The sequence below is a fragment of the Numida meleagris genome, chromosome 1 (assembly GCF_002078875.1).
Source record: "Numida meleagris isolate 19003 breed g44 Domestic line chromosome 1, NumMel1.0, whole genome shotgun sequence".
Taxonomy (NCBI): Eukaryota; Metazoa; Chordata; class Aves; order Galliformes; family Numididae; genus Numida; species Numida meleagris.
This window is the reverse complement of record NC_034409.1, coordinates 106,258,288-106,276,766: the sequence shown is the minus strand read 5'-3', so window position 1 is coordinate 106,276,766 and position 18,479 is coordinate 106,258,288. Positions and strand designations below refer to the sequence as shown.

Below are 18,479 nucleotides of genomic sequence, written 5' to 3'. Positions count from 1 at the left end.
TAAGAAAATGAAATGCATTGTGAACTGAATAATTAGTTGCAAATTCTTGAAAATAATTGAATGTTCCAGTGGAACAACTTAAATATTGGCCCATAAATGTAAGCCATTAAAGGATACTTTATGAAGAACTTTAAACAAAACGTGTAAGTAAAGAGAATTTTCAGTAGTTATACAGACCTATATGTTCAGTGTTCAAAACCAGACAGGGAAAACTTATGAAACATCTTTATTCTTTCACTCATTGTTTCAGAAATTCTGCATAATTTCTTAATAATTCAGTTATAATTAATCAAAGAAACCTGTATGTTTGCAAACCATTTTCACTTAGAAATTGAATCAAAATATTTGTCTTCACTTACTCCATCACCTTGAATTAGATTTGATGGCTCATCGAATGTCTAGCCAAGCATAATAACTGATCATTTCTAGAACTATAACTATGAATTACAACTGTCTTTTCAGAACTTCTACACATTACACACTGCTCTATTTCTGCAATTTGGAATGCACAATATTTGGCTGCCTCATGTTCTAGCTCACTTTAAGTCTTCTGATAGACCTTTCCCTTCCAGTCAGCAGATACTGCGGATACACACTCAGGTTAGCAGTCAGAACTGCTTCTGACTTCTGTATTTCTGCTCCTCTTTCCTGACATTTAATTTACAGAAACAAGAATCAGTTTCATGAAGTCAGCTCAGACATGGGAGCTAAAAATACCACGATTATGACAAGAAAAAGTAATCACACTTTTATAAAGAAAAATAGAGTAATTTTGCCTAAAGTTGTGGTAACTGGCAAAAAAAAATGGGAATGATTGTGTTATACTGAATTGGAGACATGCACCAGGACTTCAGAAAGATCTGAATATTTGGCCTGGTTGTTCTTTTATAACTCAGACAGCCAACATATAGTGCTGTAGTCTGTGTCCCTGTGTATCAACAGAACTTACTGCACCACAAAATCACAAAATGACTGAGGTTGAAAGGGACCTCTGGAGGTCATCTTGTCCAACTCCATGCTCAAACAGGGCATGTTTGAGCCACTTGCCTAGAACCACGTCCAGGTGGCTTTTGAGGGTCTCCAAGGAGGAGACTCCACAGCCTGTGGGCAGCTTGTGCCGGTGCTCCGTTACCTGCACAGTAAAGACATGCTTCCTAGTGTTCGGTCGGTCCTCAAGAAATCGGCACTCTGGGCAATGATCTCGACATTATGCTCTACTAGATTCTTCCACATCAAGATTGAGGCACCCTGTCATATTAATATTCAGAGGTTTCAACAACTGTTCTTCTAAGTTTACCTGGGAGGTTGACAAATGACTCAGTCCTTCATCCTCCAAAGTTGTCATTCAAATACTGCATTCAGAAACTGGGTGGGACAGAAATTAGAAAGAAATATACACTGTTCCTACCTCCCACTGTGCCAAAGTCTGTAATGTAAAAAAGTGGAAGATAATTGTAGAGGTTGAAAAAGTTTTCTAATATTGTTTTTCCTTCCTGTTTCAAAAATATTAACCACAAATTGAGTTATCAGAACAGTTATTATTAACTGCAATAAACATAGCAGTAGTAGAGTTTATTAAAAATAGATTTCTTTTATAACGTTAAATCTTGGTAATAGCCTCAGACAAGAAGCCTTTTTTTTTCTCCTCCTTTTACTATTAAATTATTGGACTTACTAACTAGGCAATCTTTTGACATTTCTGTGCTTTCACAGTTATATCTGTATCTCTTTGTGGACAGATCACTTGCCAACATCCTCCGGTAATGGAATTCATTCTTAGAAGAAATATTTGCTGACCAGTGCTTGAACAGGAAATATCTAGAAAATTTCATCACGTCTTTTGATGAAACTTGCCTACCTACTGTCAAAAAATAAACAGAAGCTCATTATGACAATTGCTCTTCCCTTCCTATTTGGACACGCTATTTATTTATGAACCTTGAATGACAAACAACATCTCAGATACACTTTTAGAGAAGAGATTTCATTCACTGGGTGTATCAGGCCAGAAGATTTTAAAATCCATTTAAAGGTCCCCAAGAGTAAACTCTCAGACCTTCCTCTACAAATGGCTGAAGGGAATCAGCTGGAAAAGAAACTTACATGGGGGTGTGGAAAAAATGCAGGTGCAGACATGCAAACAGAAAAAAAAATTGAAACTGATTCCACAGACATGAAGATGGCAAGAAAACTATTACTTCATGGGAAAGCTGAGTGCTTTCCTTTGTCCCTAGAACTGCACAAAGCAGGAACCCAAGTTTGCTAAGCCCTCACTCAAAGGGAAGCATGTTCCTCTGGCAGTCCAAATTTCTTCATTTGAGCATCTAAGTCAAGCAGCATGAGTATAGCCCTAAGCCTGCTGCACATTTACTGGAAAAGACATGAACAGTGAAGTTCTTTCAGTATTAAGATACTTTAAGATACTTTAATTAGCGTTACTGTCCCAGTTAACAAATTTCTTGCTGCTCTGACTAATCCTGCAGACTTTAATGGCAACACCTTAGCTTAGAGACAATCCTTAAGCTACAGAATGAAAATACTTTATTGAATAATTGTTTAAAGGCATCCCTTAAATAGAGGCTGGACTTCATCCGCGTTGCATAAATGCGGTTTTAAACAACTGAGAGCAAGGTAAACTTTATGGTCAATACACAAATCTTCTTTTCTAGTACTCAATCACTACAGCTAAAATAAGCTGCTTAGTACAGTAAGGAAAATATGAAGAATGTGACAATAGAAAGAAAGCTCAACATATTTCCAATGTAAGCTTTGTAATCCGAGATAAAAAGATGTGAACTCTTCTCCACTGATGTATGAGTTGAAGGGTGAAGGAGTTATTTCCCTCTTCCACATGATGAAGACAAACATAACATAGTTAGAGAATCTATTTAGAGACTTGCTTTCTATGGAAAAGTTGCTGACAATGCTCTATAAGCCGCAGCAGTAACTGAATTCGATACAAACTCGGCCACTGGGGATTCAGTAATGGCTGGAACTCTTGACTCCAGGCCTCCAGCTTACCTTTTGCCTTCTTTTCCCATGCACGTTATATTGTTCTGGATTGACTGGAAATATAACTGTACAGTTCCATAGTTTACTAATCCCAAACTGAATTTCTTGAAGATATGGGGGAATCTACATTTGACATTTTCGTGCAGGAATCCTGCAGCAAACTATGAAAATCATAACATATGAGTTGTTTTCTTTTTTAGTTCCACCCTTGCACTGCCTGGTTGCAAATGCAAAAGAATATATATTTATAAATGCACATGTACACACCATACATAGTGTGTATACAGAATGAAGAAATCATCAGTATGGTTCTACAGTGGGAGACTAAGGTCCAGTTCTGAGGAAACGATATAAGGAGATAAAATAGGCAAGTGGCATAGCAGCAAGATAGGCAGAGATGCTGTTAAGTGAGATAATTAATTCCATGCCTAGATTTATAACTGTAGAAAATAGAATCATAGAATCACTAAGGATGGAAAAAAAGCTTTAAAATCATCTAGTCCAACAGTCAACCTACCACCAATATTGCCCAGTAACCATGTCCCTCAGTACTACATCTACCATTTCCTTAAACACCTCCAGGGACAGTGACTCCACCACCTCCCTGGGCAGCCTATGCCACTGCCTCACCACTCTTTCAGAGAAGAAATGTTTCCTAACATCCAGCCTGAACCTCCTTTGGCACAACTTGAGGACACTGCCTCTTGTCCTATTGCTGTTACCTGGGAGAAGAGGCCGACCCCCACCTCTCCGCAGTCTCCTTTCAGGTGGTTGTAGAGAGCAGTAAGGTCTCCCCTGAGCCTCCTCTCTCCAGACTGAACAATCCCAGTTCCCTCAGCTACTCTCCATAAGATTTATGCTCCAGACCCCTCACAGCTTTGTTGCCCTTCTATGGATGTGCTTTGCGGCCTCAATGTCTTTCTTGTAGTGAGGGGCCCTAAACTGAACACAGGACTCGAGGTGCGGCCTCACCAGAGCTGAGTACAGGGGGCGATCACTTCCCTGCTCCTGCTGGCTGCACTATTTTTGTACAAGCCAGGATGCCATTGACCTTTTTGGCCCCCTCGCACACTGCTGGCTCATGCTCAGTCGAGCATTGATCAGCACCTCCAGATACTTTTCCTCTGCGCAGATTTCCAGCCACTCTACCCCAAGCCTCTAGGGTTGCATGGGGTTTTAACATACATGTTAACTTTCATGTATGCTTACTTACACACATGTAATATGTTCTGAAATTACTCCCCTAGATGAGCATCTCTAATGTTATCATCTTACTAGATTCTTTTGTAACTGGAACACCTTTTTATTTCCTATTACACTGTAGGAAAACTAGGAATGTGTCACAGAAAGACAGACTGTGCTGTTTGCTCCTTATCACAGAAATGGCACTTTGAGGATGAGACTAAATTGCTTTTATCCTCTCTCAGCTTTTATTTCTGCAGAACATCAGGAGCTTTTTCTCCTTCTGCTGTGAAAAGCTGAATGTTCTACAGAAATGAAACCTATTTAATTCCACATTTAATTTGACATGAATACATACTAGAAATTACTGCATTGCATTATTCTTCCAGTCGATTTGCAGAGGAAGGTTGGCGCTACAAGTTTTTTTAACCTTGCTAGCACAATAAAAAAGAAACCTAAACAGGATCAGATAAGAAGTTAAAGTGCTGTGAGATCAAAGAGGAAAACTGTACTGTTGTGAATCGTGACTTTAAGTAGGGCAGCTGTTCAGTCACAAAGTTTCTGTGCAATTCTAATGCGAAAATTCCATTTTAGGTAGAACACAAGATGTCTGAAAGCTAAGCTCAATCCAGTGACAATAGAAGTAATTTGAATTATTTTTACAACACTCATCTATGAATCAGTGATACTGTTGTTAGGAAGATTTTTTTTTTTCTTAGAGGAAAGAAACAGTTGGTATTGGGTCCTCAGGAAATTTGCTAGGAGTGTCTGACACCACAATTATCTTTTCCTACTGCTATGTAATTGATTTGTTATTTTAATTTAAAAATTAACAGTGCCTGTAAAAAAATACAGTATCCCATACTGTGCTAGTTTGTCATACTACTGGTTGGACTCTTTTTCTGCTTTCTTCCCAGTTAAAAGCGGCTTATTGAGGGAAAGCCCTTTTCCAGAATGCCCATCTTTTTATTAGCAACAAGATCTTTCCTATTAAAAATGAGTAGTTGGGATTTTTTTTTATTATCTCAATTTAATTCTTCTAATGCTGATTATTTTCTTTGTGATCTTTTTCTGTCCTCAGCTGCAAGTAACAAAATAGGCTACTCATGTTTTCTGTACGTTTGTAGGCATTGGATTCAACTCCAGTTAGTGAAAAACGTTATGCCTAAAGCAAGAATTACATTTATCATTAAATTTTCATATACTTTCGTGTTCTTACAGCCGTAACTACAATGTTAAATTTCTAGAACCACCAGGAAATTTACAAAATTGAACCAAAGATACTGTGTCCACTTCAATTAAAATAATAGATTTTTAAAGCAATTCTAAGAGTCTGTATCTTAAACCTCACTTTATTTAAAAAGAAAAAAAAAACCACACACAAAGAAAACCCACTATAACTAGATGTGGCTTGCTCATATTATTTTAGTTTTGAGAATGTCAAAGCGATGAAACTTGATAGTGTTGAGATAGACAGTGTGTGCCTCAGTCAGCCCAAGGTAACCAGGAGCAATTGCTCCCATCCAGACAAGCACTGCTCCAGCCCTACTTTAAGGTCCTCACAGTCATTTACAGTTGTTACTGCTTTAACTGACTTCACGTGTGCCACAGAACATTATTGTAATTTTAGATTTATAAGAGATTACGTAAAAATGCAAATGAAAATGTAAATCAAGACTTACCTGTAACAAAGAATATGCTTGCGTTATTTATTTAAAGTAGAGAACTGATATAACTAAAGAAATACATATTTTAACAATATATTCTTAATCAAACTTCAGTGACAATCCTTGTTGTCAATGTAAAAGCTTATTTAACATGTTTGCCTTTAAAGCATAGCTGTACATACACATGGGCATATTTCAGTATTGTTCACCTTTTTGTGCCAGCACCTTTAACTTAAAAGTGAGAGCTGGGCTTCTTGTCCCAGTGGATTAATTTAAAAATACGCAATGGTGCGCCTTGTCAGCAACACTTGGGTGATTCAAACTGATGGACTCAAGGGGACAAAGCTACAGCAATCCATCGATTAATAGATGCATGGACGGCCTTCAACAGAGCAGCAGGGCAGGGCTGACACTGGTTTCCTTGCTGCAGCCTGACTTCCCCGTAGCTATTAGTGGAGCCTTACGCCTGCCCATCACCTAGGCAAAGTCAGGTTTAGCTGAGAGTTGATGGGCACAGTGCAAAGCACGTAGAGGTCAACAGAGTGGCTCCTACTGACTCCAATGAACCATAAGTATGGTTCAAATTCCTCACCCCTCCATCCTCTGTGGTGGGTGAATCTGTGCTCCCAAGATATCCTAGGAATAAATGTTGTGATGAAAGCCCCTTTCCACGGAGCCACGATTGATTTAACCCTCAGCTGAAGCGATGCATAATTAAACGGTTTCCATTCACTGCACCCAGGATCAGCAAACTAGTCTTGAAACTGCAGTGTTGCTAACTCCAGGCACCTGAGCACATGCTGCAGCATGGCTCTGTGAGCTCAGCCAACAGGCAAGAGAGCGCTGGCTCAGAACATCCTTAAAAATGCATGAAGCAGCTTGCGTGACAAGGCGAAGATGGGAACAGAGAGCTGTGCTTTTCTATCACCGTTTCATTATTTATTGACAATTTGTCTAAATTTCTGTTTTGGAGTACGTATTGATTTATATAGTGAGGTCCATTTTACAAGTTTATTTTTAAGTATAGTTGCACTAAGTTGAAAAAGAAAGGACCCATTTCTGCAGGAGCACTGGCCTTCTGAGACTGAACATCCAGTGGAGACCATTGCATTGGTCTAAATCCATCTAGCCCCAGCAGTTAATCACTTCTTCCTCTTACATCCCCAGCGCAGCAGTGGGGAAGCCCTTGACAATAACAAAGTTTGCCATAAACACTGAAGTTACTTCTGAAAGGTACAGAACCTATTGATGGGTTTTTTAAAAGTGCAGTGTCTAAGACCAAAGTTCTGCTTATGCAAGTGCCAAGCAAAAATGTAGTGCTTCAGTTCCTGTTTCATTAGACATTTCAAGACGAGGCGACAATATCATAATCAGATCTCCTGGCACCTTGCTAGACAGATGCACAGTATGTTACGCTGATGTATTATAGATGTATGATCTCAGTTTAACTATAACAGCCATACTTCTACTCTAAGACACATTGATTTAGGACTTTTTCTTAGAAATAGAAGGCTTAAATCTAAACAATAAAATGAATCATCTTTAAAAAAATGATCCACATTAGGTGGAATTCTCATTTTCAGTCACTTAAACCTAATCTCCAGTAAGTGTAAATCAATTTACAGACTTGCTGAATCAATATTGCTACTCTGATTTATACTGACAGAAAATTTGGCTCCTGAACTACAGTTTTATTGATACCTCGGTGTTTCTTAAGAAGTAACTCCAGTGACTGTAGTGAACAACATTTGGAGTGCAGTTTTTATGGAGGAAGAAAAATGAAACTTGCCAGATGTAAAATACAGCCTCAATGATGTGATAGATAATTCTCAATCTAAAAATGAGAAACTCGGTGTTTTTCTGAAGAACTGTGTCTGTATCCTGTTTGATCACAAACATGATTTTATTTCATCTGCCAAAACACTGTGAGAAGCACGGGATTTTAATGTCTCAAAAGCATGGAGTACGGAGCTGTCCTGTTTGCCTGTGTGGACAAGGAACCCTGGCAGGCTGCAGGTTAGCAACTGAAATGCATCAAGATGCTTTGCTGGCCTCATCCAACAAGGACAAGTCATTATGCATTCAGTCAATATAAAAGCTGGACCCAAATGCTCCATCGTTTTCTTGGGTAGTTGAGCAGGAGTTGAAGACAAAAGAAGTATAGAGTGTGCATGCCTGCTCTCACAGCAGCTCCTCCTCTAACGAGCTGGGCCTGCCTCCTCCTTCCTTCCTTTCCCTTCTACCTCTCTCTTCACTAAGGCTGTGATTTAAGGGAGTGCTTGGAACTTCTGCCTTTTATTCTGGAACACCTTAGGCTGCAGGTTATTAAACCCAACTTTTGAGGGATCTCCTGAACTTGCCAACGGTGCATTCCCGTGCACTGAGAGGGAGCTGAGGTGGCCTTTGTTTGAGCAGTCAGTTATCTGTGTGGGTGAATGTCACCTCTGTTTCCAATACTGATCAATACAGGCCCCAGAGAGTGGAGTTCTGTAGTTTAAAGCGTCTTTCTGAATTTTTTTTACTGTTTAATTTTGCTGCTACCTTCCAAGAGAATGATTATTAAATAAAGAGCACTGGGAGGGTGGTTCCATACCCTGAGTACTGTGTGCAGGTGTGGGTGCCACAGTACAAAAAGGACATAAAGCTCTTAGAGAGCATCCAAAGGAAGGCTGCAAAGATGGGGAAGAGTCTGAGGGCAAGGCGTGTGAGGAGCGGCTGAGGCCCCTCGGTTCTCCAGCCCAGAGCAGAGGAGCCGAGGGGAGGCCTCATGGCGGCTGCAGCTCCTCACAGGGAGCGGGGGGGCAGCGCTGAGCTCTGCTCTCTGTGGCAGCGACAGGGCCCGAGGGAACGGCATGGAGCTGCGTCAGGGGAGGGGCAGCTGGGGGTTAGGGAAAGGGTCTGTACCGGAGGGTGGTGAGCACGGCCTCGAGTGCCGGAGTTCAAGGAGCGTCTGGACACCACTCTCAGACATAGGGTCTGATTTTTAGGTGGTTCTGCATGAAGCCCGCAGCTTTGTGAGTCCTTCAGCATTTTTCTAGATGATTTTGTGTCATGTCTGTCTGCTTGCCGTGGCAGCGCTGGTGGTGCGGTGTGGGCTGCTCTGTGCTGGACACATTGACAGGAGGTGGAGGGCAAGAGGGCACGAGCCTGCTTCACACACCAACAGCACCAATTGTGGGAATGTTATTGCTGCTGTCAATCCAGCTGCAGCTATCTAAGGAAGCTCTGCTTGCTGGCTTTAATGGTGTGCCAGGTTTTAAAGTGGCAAAGACTCCAAACATCGCTTGTGCTATTTCTTTTTATCTAGCAAACTTCTCAATCTCTCCTCATTTACAGTATGCACTTTTCCTAAGGGCAGTCTTTTCCTGAAAAACAGCCTGTGAGCATCTGCAAAGGCTTCACTGATTTATTTGCTGTGCTGGAGAGCTGGGAAGCCCCCTCAACTTTTTAATCAGCATAAACCTGAACTTAGAGCAAGCTGTCAGCAGCTCTGTCTCCTTTGCTTCCTTTCACATGAGAGCACAATATCCCATCAGCTCTTCCCTTACAAACAGAGGGCAAGGCAAGTGATGCCCAGCACTGCAGCACTTGGCACACTCCTACAGCACTGCACAATGGCAGGAAGCCTCCCAAAGCAAAATAACTGCATTAGCAAGGCACTTTTCCCCGGCTGACTGACTTGTATAGGTTCAGTTCTGGCATGACCTCTGATCCTGTGAGACCTATAAGAGCTTTTGTACCCACTCCCTTCTTCAAATAAGAGTCATGTGAGTGCCCTGTTCACCTAGTCTTATTCTTACCTTTGTTGACTAAAAGATCTTGCCATAGTCACCAGTACTACTTTATAAACTTTCCTAAAATAATCTTGCAAGTAAGGTGGAATTTCTTTCACGTGGCAATCAAATCTTGAAACTCATCAGTCATCAGCACTGAAGGGATTTGTGCTGCAGCATTGTGAAGAAAAACTGCTTTTGCTTTGGTAGAAATTATGATTCATGAGCAAATGCATATAACTATCACATGATAGCTTGGTAAGAGTATCTTTTTTACAGACTGTGATGATCTCTGTATCCAATACAGCATAGTTCTTCAGATTTTCTGGAGCAGATGAAAGCAAAAATGCTTGCAAGCTCTCTGGCATTTGAAAGAATGAGGTAAGTCTTCAGGGAGAAAGGGGTGCATCACAGTGTGGTTTACTTCTGCGAACAAGACAGCTTTCTTGAAAGTGGCATTTTTTCCTTCATGTGAAATTCAACCTAAACCTTCCCGTACCTGATGCTGACCTCCAGAAGAGGATAAAAATATATATTGTGGGTTTTTTTTCCAAACTTTTTGTATCAGCTTAGTTGTACTGAAATAAAGGTGCATTGTTTTTGCTCAGTGCTCCATTAACTGAGATACTCCCTTCCTGGTAAATTCTGTTGTTTTTTGCTATATGTGGTAGGTGATTTTTGACATTTATTTACAGATGTTTATTGAAGGTGACATTTTCTTCAATATACTATACTAAATAATTCATTAAAGGGCTGACCAAAAAAAAAAAAAAAAACCACCAAAACACAGAGGTAGCTTTGGCTTAAGTTGCCACATTTGGATTTGATTGAACACTTATTATTTGTGTACAAACTCTGAGTTTCTAAATATAGCAAACTTCCCTTTTTTAAAAAATGCATCATAAAACTATGGATTTTGAATGACTTTTGTACTAATTAAGCCAAAATGCATGAATTATTAAGCACGCTCATTTGTAGTGCTCACGCACTTGAAAGGTTTGCTTTCATTACTAATAAGGTGCACGCACCGCTGAGAAGAGGTAATTAGAGCATCAAAGGCAGTGAACCATCCTGAAACTTCATACTGTTTTGCCTGAAAAAATTTATCATTCAGCTGATTAGTAAGAAACCAAAAATGTCTATACAAGGACAAGAACCAAAATCTTTCCAAGTCAGTCCATATGGCAAGAGCCTTTTAATCTTATTTAAATACCTTCAGAATTGATGTAGGAATGCCAAAAGTGTGACTGTAGTTCAAAGACAATGTTTTTAAGTCGGAAATCTGCTAGTTCTTATAAATCAAAGACTGGTTTCATGCTGTGATACCCTTTCAATCCTAGGAAAAGAAGTTACATTCTCAATTTTTTTTCTTTTCCAGTGGTTTTTAAAGATCTACTTTATAGGAAGTTGCAGGGAAAGATGTTTCTTGCAGATTATAAAGAGCACAGGCACTTCTTATCATATAAAAAAGTGTACAGCATATCAAATAATTATTGTACTGTTTAAGCAGCATTGGAGATTGTGCGCTGCGTTTCTAGCTCCATAGAAGTTCCACTCTCTAGTTTCTCATTACTACCATCCCATTGAAACTTTGCCCCAAGTCATTTAAAAAATCGCACTGAAGTGACTGCATATTCTTTACACAGATTATTGACTACGTCTTCTTGTGTAGATTTAGAGAGGTGAAAGTAAAAAGGTCTTTTTTACATAGCCCGAGGCTCTCAACTACATGTGAGAAATGTCTAGACAGCAGCTTGAGAACCAGCGTTCAACTCCGTAAGGTTCAACACTCATCCTTTTTATAGTCTGTGCCTACCCATTGCTTTCAAGAAATAGTGATGTGTTAAGCTACGGAAATGGCTGTCCGTGTCCTAGCGTACTTCACCTCTGCATCAGGCACACTGCTGTCTCAGCTGAACTGGCTCTCATATGTCTGATGTGTTTGGCGTGGGAGGTACTATAAGAAAATAAGGCAAATGAGTAAAGCTAATTAACTCTGCCACAGCCCATTTTTCTAGTGGTAATACATGTGATGATGTGTACAAGCCTCCCCCTCTCTCTCCAACCTTACATAAATGTTGCTGTTGTCATCCTAACCTTGAGATATGCACATCTTGTTTATAGGGGTTAAACACAACGCCACCGCAGATGCACCCTGTGCATCTGTGCGGGAGGTGCAACTAGAACAAAGCATATGGTGTTAGACAGTGCCTGGGGGATTTCTGTAGGAATGTAGAGTGGTTCTGCCCAAATGTAGCTTCTCAGCAGTTCTTGGTCTGTGACCTGAAATCATGATTTGAACAGGCACTGTTAGTCTTTCAGGTAAGAATTGCAGTAAAGGACTTGTTTTATTTTAGAGCGCTGAGCAGCTTTTAGCTTGGTTAGGAAAAATGAAATTTTTATAGCTTGTTTTATTACAAAGAAGTGCTTCCCTGGTCTACTGTTTGTGCCACTGGCACAGGTCGGCCTTAATTTCTATGGCCATAAATAACTCATGTAGATGTAGACGTGGTAGGGCCAAGTGTCTTCCGCTTTAAACATTCAGGCTGCATCCCATCTATGAATAATGTGGTATTGATATCAGCCATAGAAAGGAAGATATATACCTGCAGAGGTCTGTAAAGAAGTGAAAATGCTGTTCTTGACTGTGCCTGTAATGGCACTTTTTTATATAAATATGTGAGGTTACACCATCAAATATTTTTAGAAGCGAATGTCATTATATACCTGATTGCCCCTCATTTCCTTGAAGCAATTTCATGAATACGTAACAGGCAGAGCTAGAATAAATAAGTCAGTCTGATTTCTGTAACAGGTCACGTAGATGTACAGATAAATGGAAGGTAATGCTTACGCCTGCTTAATTCCAGATAGCAGGTCCAAGGCACCTATTGAAACTCAGCAGCTTCACAAAGGCAGATCCTCTGGACTGAGCCATCGTCAAACTCAAATAGAAATGCTCACGAATCAAGGGAAATAATAAATAAGGGGTTTTGAAAAGGCTATTTCTTGCATGTATTTCCTGCCCACAAAAGTATATCCATGTGAGTATTGTCAAGATTTTACTTGGCAATAGAGAACAGAAAGGAAGAAGGGTAATACAAGAGCCAGGATGCCAGTTGCAGTGCATTTTGTTGTCACAAAACAACAGCATATTGCTGGCCACAGGACTGTTCATAAAGTCATAGTGGTTTAAAAACGATGATGGATGACAGGAAAATATTGTTATATTGGGACAAGAGTACTTGTATTTAGAAATATCTCTAAATCAGTAATCTTAACTTTCTCACATCGATTTTAAATGATTCAGTCATTGTACTCTAAATTGGAAGTCATTGATTCTAATTGTGGAAGTTTCCATTCAAAATGCAAATAAGGCATAAAAATCTCCCAGCCATCCATATTGTTCAGGTTTTGACAAATGAAGACCGAGACCTTTTGTTTTAAGATTTTGAGAAAAAAACTTACATTTTTTTCAGTTTATCTTCTTCATGCCATGAGTGCACATAAAATACATTGCGCTTCTCACTACAGTCATTTCAAGATAACAAATACAAAGAAAAAGTTCTGAGGAACAGCCCAAGTAGCTTGTTGGTCCATTACCATTGACTGTGTAAGAACACAGTGTAGTTACATCTGACAAGTGATATATCAGTTATCAATGCTGCAGCTGGGTTGGTTACAGATTCTCTGCTGGGTTGACCGAACCCATCCACCTGAACCCCCCAGCATGGGCTGTAAGTAAGGATGTATTTTTCCCTTTTGCCTCCCCAGGTGATCTTGTGCATTTGCCACCATACCTTCGGATGGACTTTTTATTGAACCGCAGTGTGCAGGGTGCAAGCAGAGACCTGGGTTTGGGGCAAGCCTGCTTGGAGCCGCAGAAAAGCCGAACCTTGAAGCGCCCCACTGTCCTGGAGCCGATCCCCATGGAGGCGTCCTCCACGAGAGAAGCTCAGTCATGGCAACCTGGTGCTGTGGCAACGTTACCTCAGCGAGAAGGAGCTGAGCTAGGACAGGCTGCCAAAATGAGCAGCTCCCAAGAATCCCTGCTGGACTCCCGGGGCCACTTGAAAGGAAACAACCCCTACGCAAAATCGTACACCCTGGTATAACAAAAAGAGCATGGCTGGACAGTGGCTGTAAATATTTACAATGAAAAAAAATCCAATGAAAGCTACCTTTTTTTTATTGAATTCCAATATTTATAATTAAAGAAGAAGATTGCCAAAATATTTGACAAAAAAAAAAATAATATGAGCGACAGACAGTGCAAAGACTCTCTTGCTTTTTTTCTGTCTGAGTGTGACCTTCATCTAACTGGGCATCTGAATTTTTGGGTAAAAGAGTCCAGTTTTCTGATCTTCACAAGCATTTGTGTTTTTACTGATTTTCTACGAAGTGCATGGAGACTTAACTAAAACGTTTTAACTGGAAGTTCCATCAGACAAGATTAAAAAGGGAAAAAAATCACTAAAAAAAAAACCCACCCTGTTTGTGAATTCAGCAGGAACATTGATTTGGGAAAACAAGAAGTCTTTTGTCATGTTTTGCACTTTTTTTTTAATTAGAAAATGGGTCCTTGATTGTTCTTTTTTTTGTTGTTAATTAGGATGAGTGATGTCTGTGGAGTGAGGGGACTGGTTTTTTGTTTTTTTTTAATATTAATTTAATGAGACACTCTTTGCATTTTGTCTATGCGAAATAAAAGGGTCTTCTGCCTTTATTTGTGATGTCTGCTTCCATCGCCTTCTGCTATACTTGTTTTTTCCTAAGCGTTGGTTTTCCCTAAGCATTTCGGGACTGTCTTCTGAAATATGTGTTCTCGTACCTTGAAAAGAAAAGGCAAGTGGAGTAATGCCTTCCAGAAAGAAATAATTGGGTTCACTTTCCTACAGCTTTTTGCTACCAGGGGGCAGAGAGTCAGGGTAGTGCAAGTGCAGCTTCTTCCCCATCAACCTTACCCAGGCTCTGCATTCCTTTTGTCTGAAGCCAGGAGGTTTTTGTTGGGGTTCATTGTATTTTGGATGAGAAGAAATGTGTTGCTGTTACTTGACTTACTCCATGGGGTTGGTTCTTTAGTCCATCTGGGAGCTGTGCACACAGAAGTGAGTCGCTTACGTAAGGATTGGCAAAAAAAAAAAAAAAAATACATCTTTCCCCATAATAGGAGAAAAGGGAGGAAAATGTTATTCCAGTTTGAAGACCAACATGCCTTTCTTCAGAGGAAGAAAATCTTTTTACAGGGGAGCTGTCAGCTCGTATTACTTTATTGTGTCTTTTGATTACATGAGAAGTAATTCTGCTTGTTTTATACGAAGTACGTATAAATGATTGAATACTCATTTTAACACAGTGTTGGAGCTGTCTTGCTAAGTGCCTCCTTGTGTGTGTTCTGGCTACCTTTTTGTGTCCTGATCAAGAACACATGGTGTAGGGCATCCTCAATTAGTGCTCCTTCATGCTCACACTATTCAGTGCTGGTTGGAAATATTAACTGGGATCTCAAAGCAATAAAACTCATTTAGCTTGAGCACGCTGAGAAACTCATGCAGTTTCCCTGGCTGCTGACAGTGTGGGCACCGCTAATTCAAACATTTCTGCACCATGCTCCTTTCAAGTTGTTTTAAAATAGAAAAATGCAGTTATGTATAATTGTTTCATTGCTATTATTATTGCAATTATGTTGCTATAATGGCTCTAACTTAGCAAAGTTCTTAAGTGTCTTGAAATAAATCAAGTTGCACTTCCATCCTTAGCTCTGTCAAACCTAAGCACTATATTTCTGGAAAGTTCTACAGAAGAAGCCAAATGAAGATGTCCGTGAGGTATGTACTTCTTGCAGACTACCAAGAAGAGCTGACATCTCACTCAAATAAGTAAGCATTTCCCATCTAGTCTATTTTACCAGTAGGTTGATAAAACACGTTTTAAAGTATATATAATAAAAAAGAACAATAACAACAACAACAAAACCACCAACTTTTGCTTCTGTAAAGAATAATAAAAAAATGCAAGGATTGACCATGAAGTATTTACAGACTATGAAAAAAATGCATGTGTTGAAAAAAGATTAACTTATTTATTAGCTTTGCTGATATTTTTTTCCATAGATAAAAATTTTCCTAATAAGAACCTAATTTAGGCAATTTATTTTACTACATCCAGTAGAAAATTCCACAAAAAGCTATTTTTTTTTTCATTGGAGATCTGATTTTTAGTTGATCCAACTCAATTTTTAACTCCCACAACAGTATTTCCAGTGTGCTTAGCTTGAGCTGGCTGGGGCATCACTACTGCAATTACATAGAAAAGTTGATTTTCTCTGTACTGTTCAGGATTTGCATCTCAGGACACTTTCACCTTCATTCCAGGATCGTTCTTGCCCCCCAGTGTTCCCCTTAATTTACATTTGAGTGGCAACTTTCTTTGATTTAACAAGGCTTTCTCCTCATTTGTGTGAAAGATGCCTGGTATGCAGTGAAAGCGCCTTTGGGAGTTCAAAGAATTTGATGGCAGGTCCTCAACTGGTTAAAATTGGTTAAACGTGCACACGGTCCCCTTGGCTTTGCGGCTCTATTGGCTTTTAATTTTCAAAAGAGTGCTGGAGCTGTAGAGCTAAACATGTAACAGAAGCTCTAAAGGAATGCCTGTCCTGCTCTCATCAAGTCAGGGTTTGGAGGTAGGAGTAATCTGTCTTCCCAGATCAATACAGCTGGGAGCAGTCCACTCTTTGCATTGTTTTATAGGGACAAGAGAAGATGCTCCGATGCTCCTCTGCCAGTACCATTTTAAACACTTGCCTGTAACAGAACAATCAAAATCCACATATCTTATATGTCTGTATCCCATCATATGTTATACACACCCATCACATTAAATGCCCTTGTGGAAAATATTCATGGAAATGGGAAAAAAAAACAGCAACAACAACAAACACAGTTTGCAAGGGCTTGAGATCTCAGAAGACAAGCACTAACGTACAATATCATCAAGGCAAGCACATCTTGCATATAACCCTGACCCTCTCTTAGTCCTAAGGGTGACAGGAGACTTGCAAACTACTTCAAAGGATGAAATTAAGAGCTGAAATTCTTCCCTGCCTTCTGTCTACTAAAAATCGCACCTCCTTAGAGAGACCGATTCTTTTTCATATTATACTTTTCCATGTGTCTCAACCTCAGCTAAACCTTCAGTGATTCACAGATACTAATTAACACGTCCTTTTTGTCTCAAATGAATTAGCAACTCCCTCACTCTTGCCTTTTCTAAGAACCCTTTTATCCTTTATTCCATTACTGTTTAACTTCAATTTTCTCATTAACACAATTATGTTAAACCCAGTACAGTTATTCCCTCTCCTTGTTTTTAGGTATGAGCTTGCTTTTCCTATTCCCAACCAAAGACAGTTGCGAACATTTAAAAGTTTGTCTTTTGACTGCTTATTTTTTTAACCAGGTGGGATCCATAGCAGGGTTACTGTAGGAGGACAGTAACAGGGTTACTGTATATACAGTACAGTACTGTATATATAGGGTTACTGTGTATACAGGGTTACTATATATATAGGGTTACTGTATATATAGGGTTACTGTATATACAGGGTTACTGTATATAGGATTACTGTATATACAGGGTTACTGTAGGACTCCTGCTAAGAGGAGTTAGGATTTATGAGCAAATTGAGGTATTATTAAACCAAATACTATCAAAAAACAAAACCAGCCAGGGATACTACTTGGGACAACTGGAGAGTGCAGAGGAGTTTTGTTCAAGTAGGTTTCCCACTTTCCCAGGCAGGTGCGAGATGATGTCTAGCCCCAGCTCACAGCTGGGTGAATGACAAAAAGTTTGTGCGTAGTTCCTTGGTTTAAGTAACCGGGGATAAATATAAGCAACCTGGGAGGTGATCCAAGACAGTGAGCATGGCTTCATGGAGTACAGATTGTGCCTGACCAGTCTGGTGGCCTTCTATGATAGTGATAGCATTGGTTGGCAAAGGAACGGCAACCGTGTCATCTACCTGGACTTGTGCAAGGTATTTGACATGGTGGATACCCCATCCCTGGAGGCATTCAAGGCCAGGTTGGATGGAGCCCTGGACAACCTGATTCACTGTGTGTGGAACTGGGTGGTCTTTACAGTCCCTTCCATCCCAAGTCATTCTATGATTCTATGATTCTATTAAATATTTCCAAATTTGAAATCCCCAAACACCTTCCTACACAGCCAGATGTATACAAAGAGATTTTTTGGTTGGCTGTTGGGTTGGTTGAGATTGGTTTTTTTGTTGTTGTTATTTTTCTTAAGGTATGGACATCAGATAGGTGGGATAAAGGGGACATCTGGAAAGGCGAACTCTTCCAGCACATTGTTAACCTATCTGGGCTGAAAAGCATGGGCACTTGGCTTCCTCCAGGTGAGATCCATAGCAATGTGTGCAGACACCTTGCTTCTTCCCATGGGTGGGGGAGGGCTGTGGGCCAAGCAGCTCCTTGCTGACACCAGCAGATCATTGCTTCTGGTGGGAAGCAGAGGTGCTCAGCTGGCTTGCTGGGCAACCTGTTCCAGTGTCTCACCACCCCCACAGTAAAGAATTTATTCCTAGTATCTAGTCTAGATCTACCCTCTTCCTGTTTAAAACCATTTCCCCTCATCCTGTCACTACCTGCCCTTATAAAAAGTCCTTCCCCAGCTTTCCTGTAGGCCCCCTTCAGGTGCTGGAAGGCCGCTATGAGGTCTCCGTGGAGCCTTCTCTTGTCCAGGCTGAAGCGTCCCAGCTCTCTTAGCCTGTCCACATAGGGAAGGTGTTCCAGCCCTCTGACCATCTTTGTGGCCCTCATCG

The 18,479-nt window shown here is 40.3% G+C and overlaps 1 protein-coding gene across 5 annotated transcripts in view; it reads left to right on the top strand.

Moving 5' to 3' along the window:
* The window catches only part of DSCAM (DS cell adhesion molecule), a 463,977-nt gene extending 449,858 nt beyond the window's left edge, over positions 1–14,119 (top strand). For 3 of the 5 annotated variants that reach the window (XM_021405879.1, XM_021405906.1, XM_021405915.1), the window contains one exon: positions 13,409–14,119. In XM_021405879.1, the coding sequence (XP_021261554.1) occupies positions 13,409–13,749 (341 nt within the window). In that variant the 3' untranslated portion in view covers positions 13,750–14,119. Of the gene's footprint in view, positions 1–462; positions 3,555–9,913; positions 10,016–13,408 lie in introns of those variants that run through there. The other 2 variants (XM_021405898.1, XM_021405888.1) reach the window with 2 other exon arrangements.